We start from the raw sequence: 13,723 nt of genomic DNA on the forward strand, positions 1-13,723 counted from the left end.
TTTCGGTCAAGATATTTATTTCTATATATATTAGAGCATTTTACTTTATCTTCCGTTTATTTGTACATTTAAAATAAAATTTCCTTATATATTTATAATCTATATTGCGCGCGCGTTTATTATATTTAAATACCGTTCTCATCAAAATTTTAAAAATCGTGTTTAAAGATTTATTGCACCTTCCACTTGGCGCTACAAATACTTCATTTGCTTGGCCAATCAGAACGCAGGAAGTTTTGGTGACTTTATTCTGATTGGCTAAACATGCTACGCGCGCTTCTGCAGCAACTTCATATTCCTCTTTCGCGCGGGACATCGTGTCATGAAGAAGCAGAGACATCGAGCTCCGATAAAATCCGTAAAAGTAAGCCAACAAAGAGATAATCGAACCAAATTGACGCGATTATTTGCAATAAAATCGTCTTCTGAATAAATTGTAAGATTATTTAGTAATTTTATTAAATATTAGACCGGAATTTCAAGTGGCAAGATTTTTTCGATGGAGATCCATTAGGTCCTTTTATCCTATCGATCTTTCAAAGGTACATAAGTCGACAAAAAGAATAAATTGAGCCGAATAGACGCAATTATTCGTAATAATATCGCTTATGAGTAAATTGCAAGATTACTTAATAATTTATAGCATATTTTCGTTTATCGATATGTATGGTAATAATGATTATCAGCGCTATCTACGGCAGGTATAAGTACTGAGATGAGCGTTTCTTTGCAAATAGTAGTTCAAAGTAACGTGTGCAAGTAGAGTCATAATTTCTACTTTTTGATCTTCTAAGATCTAAGATAATTTATGAATTTAAATGGTATGAATGCGCCTGATACATCACCTTGTAACTCACTACATTATTCTCTCGCTCAAACCAGTTGTTGGCCTGAATATACTGATCGCTCCCAGATCAGAGGTGGCCATTAAAATCCAAAGAAGAAGAAGACGTGTGCAAATATATGCGAGATCGGAAAAAAAATACAGAAAATACAGACTAAAAATAAGTCGTATAAGATTGAAAATTGCTTTTGTGAGTGTTTTTTCATTTAAATTATTCGCGAATCCAATTTTTTTCATAAATCTTAAAATAAGTCATGATCAAAACGCAAAAAACAACGCATTAAAACAATAAATGATAATCTACCTAGAATTATCAATGTTTCAAAAATATTTTGTTTAATTGACTGAAGAAAAAAAATTTCTATCTTTTCGAGGGATCAATCAAACAATTCGAAATACTGAAATTTTAAGTAAAGTGTAACATTTACAAGTGTATATTTATAAGTATAATTTTTGTTATTCTAACTCATGCACGAAATAGATGTGATTATTATATATTTATTATTGTAATTCTTTTGTGATTTTCGAATTTAAATTTGCATTTTACTATTAGCCTAAGTAATTTGTTGATACAATTTATTAAATAAATCCATTTTGAAATTAACATATAGTTTTGATATTTTTAAAATTTTACATGTTTATTTTGATTTTTATATTGTAACTTATATCATAATTTTTTTTTATAGATCTAACTGACATTTGGACATTTGGCTGTCTCTGAAGTTCAACAAAATTTGCAGATACTTTTGGCGAAATTCACAAAAATATAGCACTAGTAAGTAATAAATATTAATATTCTTAAAATATTTTGTATTGCAAATAGTTGCAACGACTTATTAACATCTATAAATAATTTATTTTACATTTTTGTTGGAAAAAAGAGAAAGTAGAGCAAATTGATATTTTAGAAAACATTTAAAATAATTTAACATAAATTAATAAGAGATTTTATAAAATATATCATAATATTCCTTTCCAATGTGAATAAATTAATTTTAATTACTTATGTATTGATTAAATTTGTTTTAATTGCTTAATTAATGCTTATTGATTTGATATATAGTTGAATAAATTAATCAAATCAGTATATAAAAATAAATTCTATATTGCCATAAGACACTGTATAAAAATTATATTATTTATAAATTTTATGTATATATATATATATATATATTTTTTTTTATATATCAAGTGCATAAGTAATTGAATAATAAATTTATCACAAAATATCAATTTGTCAAGATATGCATATGTAGCAGTTATATTCTTATTATTTTTTAATAGTACTCTATTAGTATTTTTTTTTAAATATTGCATTTGATAAACATGTATTTAACGTTGTTGTATAAGCAATATTAATAGGACAATTTTTTTAGAAAAATACATAAATTAATTTAAGATAAAATATTATATATTAATAAAATATTATATATTTTGAAATTGCAATTTTTGAGGAAAAGTTTTATTTAATATATTTAATATATAATTTAGCATTCTTAACTTGTATCTATAAAATCTTGCATTCAATAAGTGAGGATAGTAATTTTTATTTAGAAATACATAGAATATATTTAAAACATAAAAAATGCAATTTTCTTATAAAATATATCTATAATAAAATCTATAATAATTGCCTCTAATCTTTCAATATTCTTATTATGTATACATACATATTTAGAATTATATTTTTTTATTATATTTTTTAATGTCCTAATTTTTATTCCGATAATAAAACTTTTAATTATTATAATTGTAGTTTATTATAACTTTTTGAATATTACGTTTTTTCTCAGAGACTTACATCTTTGAGTACGGGATTAGCAGTTCCAAAATATCCAAATTACATCTGGATAGCCGGGCAATAGTTTCTTCAATATTATAGTACAAATACAAAATATATTTAAAATGATGTGTCTGTGTGTTATAAATTATATTTAACATATGTCATATTATTTTCTTTATACATTTATTAGTTTTCAAATTTTATAACTTTAAAATTATATATTAAAGTAGTATTCATATTTTTCCATTTATCCCAATAAGTATTTTAACTGTTTCATATTCTAATATCATATTTTAAATATTATTATTTTTCGACTGCGCGTCCTTACATCTATGAATGCCGAAATCAAATATTTAACGATCACAAATGTTTCAATTAACATTTATCCTAACTTGTAATATTTTATTAGCAACTTTTTTACTCAAAAAGATTAATTCTCTAAAATATAAATTTTGGGGATAATAAAAGTATATACATATATTATATATAAAACTTAAAAAAAATGTAAACTTTTAAAAAAATAATATTCTGAACATAATAGTACTCGGAAACTGAAATTAAATAATAATATTTAGAATATGAATTTTAAATACCGTATCATATTTTAATATCATATTCTAAATATTATTATTTAATTTCAGTTTCCAATGTTTATATTTTAAAGAATTGATTTTTTTGAGTAAAAAAAGTTACTAATAAAATATTTCAAATTAGAATAAATGTTAATTGAAACGTTTTCGATCGTTAAATTATTTGATCGGCATTCATAGTCGCATGTAAGAATGCGCAGCCGACGTTGAGATATTCACTCATCGATGATGACATAGGAAAGGCAGTATAAATTCCGTGTATTATAGGCCGTGCCCAGTTTCGTTCAATCAAGCTAATGTTCCAATAATTCGGAGCTAGCTGCTTAATAAATGAATGAATAGCCTCGCCTCGAGAGGTTCGATTATACATAGATGCGACGGCTTATGTATTAGACTGCGTATTCCCGCGTTATTTGGTCGCATTCTTGACAAGGTCTGCGCAACTCTGAAGAGGATGAGGGTGAAAGGGAGAACACGTGGGTGGACGTAGGTGTTGCGTGTGAAACTCGCGGACTCTCTCTCTCTCTCTCTTTCTTTTTTATTTTTTTTGCAGATATGATAATTTGGATATAATCGATAAAGATATATATGTATATAAAGTCAAATCTTCTCTATGGGAGTGTTAAAGTTTCTAAGACATCTTTTTCGAAAAGTGTCCGGTGATTAAATGTGAAAGGTAGGAATCTAAATATATATACAATGCTGACGAAAACTATATAATTTTTCTATTTCAAAATTAACTTATGAATTATAAAAACTTCTGCTAAAAAATTTAAAATCCAAAAACTTCTGCTAAAAAATTTAAAATCCAAAACTACTAAGAAATCTTAAATTTCGATATTCTATTTGCTAATTGCCAAAATGTTTTCTTTTTAGAAAAAAAAATCAGAACTATTTATCGATTATATCGAAATTCTAGAAATTCGGTGCTACTTTCATATAAGTTTCTCCCTCTCATCAACAGTTCACAACCGAGACCGATTGTACTCGACATGATAAATTATAGGAATTATAGGAATGATTCCGCAAAATATATTATGTTCTGTAAAATTCTCATATTATAAACCTTTTTTGTTTCTTTTTTGTATAATATACCCAGGGGTGCGCAGAATAAATAAAATCAAATTTATATTTTATCTGTTCTTTTTTAAAAATTTATCATTTATGACTGTTATTATTTTACAATTATATTAATATTTATATATTATTAATATTGTATGTATGTAATGATATCTATTATATAAATAGGATTGTGTTTAATATATTAATAAGTCTCTGTACAAATTAGAAAAAATATTTATAAATTATTCATAATTATTCATAATTGATAATTGAATTATTCATAAATTGATATTATTTAATTAAAATTGGATTCTGAAATTATAATTTATAATTATTTTAAATCTACTTCATAGTATTGGTTACAAAATGTTGTAAAATTATCGAAAAATAAATGAATAGCATGCTTTTTTGAAATCTAGAATTGAATTTTATTAATGTGATATTTATTATTAATAATGTAGATAATACTTATAATATCGAGAGAAATTTATGAAATTGAGTTTTGATGGCAAAGAAAGAAATTAATAATGTAACATGTTTATTCAATTTGATATTAATTATAGTAGAATGTTAATATTCAAATTTTATCATTAAAATATTAAATGCTGAGATTCTAACTTAAAGATCGAGAGATAATCCGCAAATACATTTTCTCTAAACAAAAGTCGATTCATAATTTTGCAAGAGATGAGAGATTGCGTGTTTTTGTTTTCCTCATTCTTCGATTTCCTGCAGGGGAACGAATGAGCTAAGATGTTCGGCAAATGCGATTTTTTACATTCACAGCGAGAAGAATGCGCGTGTTGGTGGTCAACGCGCCCGCGCTTCTCCGAGTGACCACCTTCGGCGCGTATCCCGCGGACGGTCGGGCGCTATAAGTCGCGGCAAGCGACCCCGCGTCAGTGAGAACGCGTTCGTGTTCGCGTAAGGACGCGCAAAGTCAGGATCGAGAGAGACGACGACGGCCGAGGACGCGATCTGCGCGCGCGCGCGCGCTACCCTCGGGCTCCGCAACCCTCGTGCATGCGTGTTTCGCTCGGGGGGGTAAGTTGTCGCCATAAATGCTGCCGATACTACATCTCCGTCCACCTGCGAGATAGGTAAGATGACGATAGATAGCAATGATCATCTTCGATCATATTCGACTGACAATTCAACCCTTGTTATTACCTTTTGCAATGAAAAAGAAAAAAATCGAGTAAATTGTCATTTGACTTATTCTATTTATTTCGAAAAAATCTAGTTAATAAATAGATTTTGAGCAGACTTTGGGATATTCTCTTAGGATATTGTGATAGAAAATATTAGAATAATAATTTTGAGAAAATAAATCACTCATAAGTCAAGTGTTAAAGGCTGTCCTCGTGTAGGGTGCGCTTAGAAATGATTGTTACGTTGGATTTGGAGAACAACTTTGTCGATCAATTATTCGTGATGCATATTTGATGATTTCCAATGCGGAGACCAAATGATTTTTCAAGCATTTTAAGATTTCTATAAATTTCTATAAAATTCTATAAATTTATAGATTTATACGTTTTATTTAAATAAATAAAGTGCAAGCTGAATTAAAATAAAGAAAAAATGCGTGATTCGTAAATAATGATATATCTAATGTTAATTAACAGCGATTGTAAAACACTGGAAACACTTGCGTGCAAACTGATAAAAAAACAAAGAGAAATGTATTTTCCTCTCAATTACACTATCACAATGTGAGATTTAAAATTTTACTTGTATAACGTTATAACATTCTTTTATACATACATATTTATGATGTGCTATTTATGGATTTTTAACTACTTTATTTTATTTTATAATTTTTGTCATTTTTTTATGTGATATTTAATTATTAGACTGACAAGATTTCCATCATAGTTTACTCATGTAATTATAAACATACTACTAGACGTATTGCTGGTGTTAGTTTAATGGGATTCAAATTACAGAGAAATAATTTCAAAAATAACAATATTTATTAAATGTTTCATGTATAAGTATATCATTTGTCACTTATAAAGTATGTATTAATGATTTCTTAATTTGATTACCTTGATAATTTATTTATTCGCATTTTTCTAAACGATTGGATGAAAAATACTGCTCTATTTTGCATAGTATATTGCATATAAATATATATAATTATTAGCATTTGATAAATCCTTTTAAATTATCGATGAATTAATTAGTGTTGAATGATTGAGATCGGCACAATTTCTCAAAGACAGAACAATTATATTGTTAAGCATTCACTGAATCAGATTAAAAAATCACGTGAATTACTTCGTTCATTCAGCCAAGAAAAGTTTTACACGTCTGACCGCTCGCTCGCGCGGTCTATGTACTTGAATTTGAATCAGATCGATATAAGAGGCGGCGCCTCGTGCGAACGAAAAATCTTCTTAAGTATCGATCCTCTCAAAATGCCGGAGCTATTTTATACTTTAACGAGGACGATTAGTTTTTCGCACTCGCTACATTATCCATCAGAATCTTTGTTTACTTGTCGCGAATTTAAGTAGTTTACAATTTACATAGTAATTCTAACAAAAAAAATTTAATAAGTAATAACACAAAAAATAACAGAAAATAAGAAAATATATTTATAACAAGAAATTTATACATTACTTATTAATAATTAATGCTAAATAATAATTAATGTTAATTATAATTAAGGATTATGAAAGTGAAACGTGCAATAAACGATGGCAAAAATAAATTTTATTCCTGAGAGTTTTATCCGTGAAAGTTTATAGTTTGAGAAATCCAAATATAAATTAACGAGTAGAGATTATGAGGCATATTTGCAAAATTGCACTGTAAGGCTGCGTTTATCGATGACCACGATGGCCTTGAATATTCTTCAACAATCATCTTTGAGGTATATAAATCGTGATAATGACTTGCACGCGAGAAGTTCGATGCGCCTATTCATGCGCGCGTGAAAATTTATATTTTATGATCTTTAGATTATAGAACGAGGAATACACATTCAGATACAGCAGTATGAAATGGCATTTTTTATCTTGCGCACTGCAATGCACTCTAATTCGCGCCAGTTTCTTTGAGCGAAACTCAATTTCTTTCATGATGGTACAATCGAAGCGAGAACTGAATGGAATTTTATGATCTTATTCTTTCAATATTTTTTAAAAATAGGAGGGAAACATATTTAAAATTTCAAAATCTTTACGTTTCGATACGTTTACAAAAAAAATGTAATACTCTCTTAATATGTATAATATTTAAATTCAATTTTATATTAATAGAATAAAATATACTCTCTTCTTCTTTCTCTCTTTCTCTCTCATTCCGTAAGATTGAAATACACATAAGATATAATATTATAAATATATATTTAAATATATTTATGTATAACATTATATTATATTCTTATTTTATTCTATCCAATTTTTAGAATAAAAACTTCTCTACTGCAAAATAAAATTTATTACTAATCTTAGATTCGAAATATAAATTTATTTTATTGGTATAGTGTAAAACTGAGAAAAAAAATATCCTGTATACTCTTGGTGTTGTGAATTTTTTTGTATTTGTTTTAATCTCTATTTAATATTGCCAGATCATAGCACACGAGATTGTCTGGTTGTACGGATTTATAAACAACGAGCAGCGGTTTTAAAAATGACGTATAGACATGGGTTTGCGAAACTTCAGTTTGCACAAGAAGTTTCTCAATTATTTAATATACACGTGCATATTATTGAGGCTTCCACCTTTGAGAAATCGCTTTTGTGATAGACACGGTCAAAAACCGGTACGTTGAATTTATAGAGCGAGGAAGTTCCAGACGGTGTAACATTCACGTAATGCTCGATCATTTCGCACAAAATGGTCAGTACAATCCTGTATTAATTATTGCATAGCAGATGTATCGTTTCCCGGTGCAAACGATGCGTAAATCATTACATGCCGCATCAGGAAGAGTTTTCCGATCACTGGAAGTTTCGTTACCTTTCGTTACCTTTCGTTACACACTTTCGAAGGGTTATGCGCTTTGCCGTTACAACATTACGGTATTACGAATTTATTAGAATTAAAAATGCTTAGAATTAGTATCTTTTTTACGAAGAGATACATATCGAACCTTTCAAATTCTTGTAGAAATAAAATATGGACTTTCAAAGTAATATTATAAAATTAAAGGAAAAGAATTTAAAAATTTTAAGAAAATATTTTAACTTTGTTCAAGGAATAATTCATAAAGAAGTATAAATATTAAATAGAAATAAACATGTAGTAGAATATATCGAATTTCTCATATAAATTTTCAATCAAAATTCGTAACTATTATTCTTTCAGAAATAATGTAATAAAAAAAGCTTATTTTTAAATCGATTCATGTTCCAGTCAATAACGTACAAAATTTAAGAATTAAAAAAAATACACATCTTAAATATGTAAGAAACAAAGGATTGATTTTTTTGAAAATCCAAGAACGAAATTATTTCTAATAATAAAAATATATCTTTTCTAAATCAATTAAACAACTTTTTTAAGGGCAATGCTCGACGATTAGAAGAACCGTTATTTTTGTGTCCAAATGGATGATCAAAGCAATCAAAGCGTTTCGCGAGAAAGAATCAACGGTTACGCAAATGTTCCGCCGCCCGGCCGCTAAATACAGGTGTAAAAGCGGGTCGTTGACCCCGAGATATATGCCGCGATACGTTTTCCGCTCTCCTTCAAGGCGCGAGACGAGATTTATGATTTACCACGTGATACATGCGATATGCGCAATTGCGACAGGACGCATTATTGCGCTACGCGTCGCGGAAGAAAAAGTCGTGGCGAATTCGCAGGTGTTATGTGTGGAAAGCGAGGCAACGCGATTGACTTAATTAAATATTATACAATGGATGTTAATTAAGGACGCAACTTAGCGCACTTCTTCCTCGACTTTGTCGGAGCGAATTAACGGTAACCACACATACGGTTTCATCATAGCAAATTATTCGCGCTTTATCGGTCACTAGGACATGAGACGAAAAGTTCTTTGAATGCTTTTGTTGGAGATAAATTATGGAGAATATTCACAGAATATCATAATATTGTTTAGTCAGACAAAAACTCTATTATACGAATAATATTTTTGTAATTGGTAATTTAGTTTGTGCAAGATTTCTAAAAATGGCGCGCTATTTAAGATTCTTGAATATTCTTTGAATATTTAAGAGAAAATTTTGGAATAAAATTTTTAAATAAAATTTCGTGTAAGCTTTAGATCAAGAATCAAAAAATAATCTGTTCAAATGTTAAGAATTATCTAATATCTAATTATTTGAAAGAAAATAATTTTTTAATTAATTAATCATATAAAGATATTTAAAATGTTTGAGATCTTTTGATTCATGTTGATAAGTTTAGAGAATTTTGTCTAATATTTTCAAATAACTATAATCGGAAGTTTTATTACGTTTACTATCATAATTTATTGGTGAATGGTCAATATAATTTGCCTTACATGCTTTCGTAATTTATATTTGAGACCGTAACAGCAATCATGTCTGCATGCGCGATGTTCTTATTTAAATGTAAGCGTCGGGCTTGTGATCGATTACCTTATTCAAACAATAACTAAAGGTCAAATCTGCGCGTTATGTAGAAGTGCAATATTCAAACAATGACTCTATAAATTAGTTCTACACTTTACATATTAAAGGTGTGCTATTTAGGCAATGACTGGAAGTCTAACATTATAAGATAAGCAAAATCAGGAATAAATATGTATTACATCGTTGCGTTATAACGTCAAATTTTGCGTATGAAAGATATCACTTGGAAAGATCAAAATTATATAGAGCGATACAAAATACTATCGATTTTTAAAATGTTAATGGTACCTGGCTAATGAGATATCAAGACTACATTAGATAATGAGGAAGACTTAACTACACTGAACGCTTAATATGTTAAATAGGAGCGAAATGTAATTAGAACAAAAGTTTCATTTTGTAATGTGATAAAATCAATTTCCGTCTTACGAAAACTTTTGAACGGGTAACGCAAATAATAATGTATTTTATATTTTAATATAAAATATAGTTATTAGTTATATATTTTATATAGTTGTATAATTTTATATTTTATATTATTATATTATATTTTATATTTATATTATTTTATATTATTTTTTATTTACAATATATTTTGACAAATTACAAATAATAAAACATTATGTTTAATTGATGGTGAATGAAAAATGAATATGATTATAAACGAATTTCTGTATTTTTCGCATTCTTTGAATTATTAAATCTCTATTCATTAAATATAGTATAGTCGAATAATGATGAAAATTTCCAGTTTCAATAATAATGAAGTATAATGATAATGACGGAGAGCACCTCATCAATTTTATTTAATGAGACAATTTAAAAGCAGTCATGACGAGCGAAAGTATATATTCAAAGATCTGTGTTACTTTAGATCCTGTATACTCTATCTCTTTCATGCAATGCAATTATTGATATACGATGATAATTACGTAAAGTGCACAGTGCATCAGTGCACATAAGCGGATGCGAGAAATTATGGAAATCACACGAATTTATTGTTGAATCGCAAAATTCATACCAACGCAACTCAACGATTAATTAATTTCTAATTATGCACACGAAAATCCATTAAGAAATAGATAAATATTTTTGAATTGAAATAAATAAAATAACGAAAAAGAATCTCGAAAACATTTTACCAATTTAAAATTAAAATTAAAATTTATAGATTACAGATATGATTAAATAAGAATAGTTGGAGTAGTAATGAAGTATTAATTTAATATACTAGATATTAATATATTAATATTAATTTAATACATTAGATATTAATACATTAGAGAATAAGAATATTATCGGCTTTATAAAACTGCTTTCTACGGATTTCGAATCTACTGTCCTTGCATATTTCACATTCACCGATTTGCTATATGTATTTATGCATGTTTCCCATTTACGATTTAAAGGAATTAATCACGTTGGAGACCGCTTTATGTTACTACGCGTGCTTTGAGTCCATCTCGCGGTTTTACGATTTACGATGTATTCATGCTCGTACTTGCTTATACATTGATTCGTGGCGAATGACATTTATAAATCACTCGGTTTCTCTTGTAACAAGTAGCTGTGCGGTAAATTACGCGGACATTTCCCACATTTGTCCCGATCTAAATCTTAATTGCAAAACATCTATCGCGATCGAGTAAGATGTATTTCGTTGTTTGAGTATGCTTTCGTACCTTGTATGTTTATGTCTTCTACTTTCTATAACATTTTATATATTTTAAATAATTAAAAAAATGCTTGTCTTTTTTTTCTTATAAAATTCTTTCGTTTAAAAGTTTAAAGTACATAATTGTACAATTCCTCAGCATTATAAATTTCAAGTACAGCACGATTAATTAATTGAGATTATTTAGTGGTGATATCGAGACGAAAATAACAAATTATGGTCGCAAAAAAATTATCAATAGGTTATCGTTATCACGCAATGAGTCGAGCATTTCAATGACGATCAAGAATAGTCCATGTTTCAGCTTCGTTGGATTTGGAAAGTACGGCACATTGAACTTCTTTTCTTTTTCTGTTTCTTTGTTATAAAGATTTAACGTTGCACAATGCATCGACCGCATCGAAAATATAGCTCAGCAGTGTCCTCGTGTGATAAATTCGCTCAGACAAATCGTCTACGAAAGCGTGAATAATGCGTGTTCCATGTATCCGCTGTGAATACTCGAATCGTCGAGATGCGTGTTAAGCCGCACAGAACGAATAATTACACGCGTCTTTGTTAATTGTTAGCCGCAAGTCAAGTCTTTCCTTATCCGTAAAGAGGGAAGAAAAATATCTTATATTATATAATCTAATATTTCGAAAAAAACTTGCTTACAAACAAAATTCCGATAAACTTTTCGAATAGTGAATTGTGCGAAGATTTACTATCAAAATATAAAAATAAGTAATAGAACATATGAATATATATAGGGAGAATCTGAGCGTCACATTAATCTATTTTTTGAATTTTATTTTGACATAGTTTGTCAATAAATCAAATATTACAATATTTCGAAGATTGATATTAAAATAATGATTGACAGATATTTTATTTTTATTTCGATGAGCAGAATAAATTCACAGAGAAAATGTGAAATCTGTGGTTTAAATTTTTACGCAGCTGTCTTTACCCATATGCAAACTATCGATTAAAATGGTTAAATGGGCCACTCTTTCTATTTCTGCAATTACATTTTCCATCTGCATGCACCATTGTGCAAAACCGCAATCTCGCATTATCTCAACTATCATCGAAATAAAAATTTCTCCATTTACCTTCAAAATGGTTATGCACTCTCTCCATAAAGATCTCTCTCAGTAAAGATTTCTACTTTTTGCAGGTGAGAGTAAAGGCAGATCTTGACGTCCACCTCACTTGGGCGATCTGCATGAAGGGCACCAGGTACAAATTTTAGATTTAAATAAGAACAAATTAGAAAAGAATTAGAAAAGAAAAAAATAGACATCAATCAAGACATAAAATTGTTGTTTAGAAATAATACACTCACAAGAAATAAATAACATATCTTTAGGAAAATTATCGAAATTCTCTAAATTAATTTTTAGTATTAAATATAGAAATCTAGCTGTCAAAATCGAATCCATAACAAATTATATAGTAGACATATTTGACAATGAGTTACAATTATTTTTGTGCGAAAGAATAAAAAAACAGGATTTTTCCCCTTTTTTAAATTATTATCTCAATTTTAGATTACAGATTTCTTACTTTATTCTATTTCTTTACATAATTTAAGTTTTATTAATTAGTACAACTAATCTTGATAGCTCAATTGCATTTATGTCATGATTTTTAAATAATAAGATAGGGCCTCGTAAGAATGAGGCGGATCGATCATGACGGCCACGTCGCGCGGCAGGGCCCGCCGTCCTTCCGGGTGTTGGCTGTCCCCGACACCGCTTATCTATCGCCGACGATTATCCCAGCACCGCCACCGCCGCGTGCGCCTGAGCCCTACAAGATCGCTCCGTCGTCGACGTCCTCCGGGAGGGCACATCGTCGTTCCAGTTTCGTGATACTTGCCGAATCCAGACCAGCGAGCCCGGACCCCGACAATGCATCGCCCAATTTGCTCACGGGAAGAGTCTCGCCCTTCCGTGGACGTGGTTTCAAGGGACCACCTCCTCATTCAATGTCAAGACCGCAATCGCCGGAAATTGCCGCAGACGGACGTCGACGTAGAATCGATCAAAAAGGTTGAATAATTTGTCAAGTAAAATTCTTATATAATAATTTTAACAATTTTGTAAATATTTTGTAAATATTTAACTTAAAATGTAAAAGTGTTTAAACTATATTGATGATATATTTTTGATAGCAGAAACATCTAAAAAAATATTATAAAGCTGT

At 28.9% G+C, this 13,723-nt stretch overlaps 1 protein-coding gene across 3 annotated transcripts in view; it reads left to right on the forward strand.

Annotated features, from left to right (window-relative positions):
- The first annotated feature begins 248 nt into the window (after positions 1-248).
- Positions 249-13,723, forward strand: part of LOC105258126 (protein stum) — a 29,953-nt gene continuing 16,478 nt past the window's right edge. The window contains exons 1-5 of one of the 3 annotated variants that reach the window (XM_025414693.1): positions 249-364; positions 883-1,034; positions 1,531-1,619; positions 12,693-12,754; positions 13,178-13,569. In XM_025414693.1, coding sequence (XP_025270478.1) covers positions 13,194-13,569 — 376 coding nt within the window. In that variant the 5' untranslated portion in view covers positions 249-364; positions 883-1,034; positions 1,531-1,619; positions 12,693-12,754; positions 13,178-13,193. Of the gene's footprint in view, positions 365-882; positions 1,035-1,530; positions 1,620-5,178; positions 5,380-11,821; positions 11,853-12,692; positions 12,755-13,177; positions 13,570-13,723 lie in introns of those variants that run through there. The other 2 variants (XM_011269210.3, XM_011269209.3) reach the window with 2 other exon arrangements.

Source organism: Camponotus floridanus, unplaced genomic scaffold (assembly GCF_003227725.1).
Source record: "Camponotus floridanus strain SB8 unplaced genomic scaffold, Cflo_v7.5 scaffold88, whole genome shotgun sequence".
Taxonomy (NCBI): domain Eukaryota; kingdom Metazoa; phylum Arthropoda; class Insecta; order Hymenoptera; family Formicidae; genus Camponotus; species Camponotus floridanus.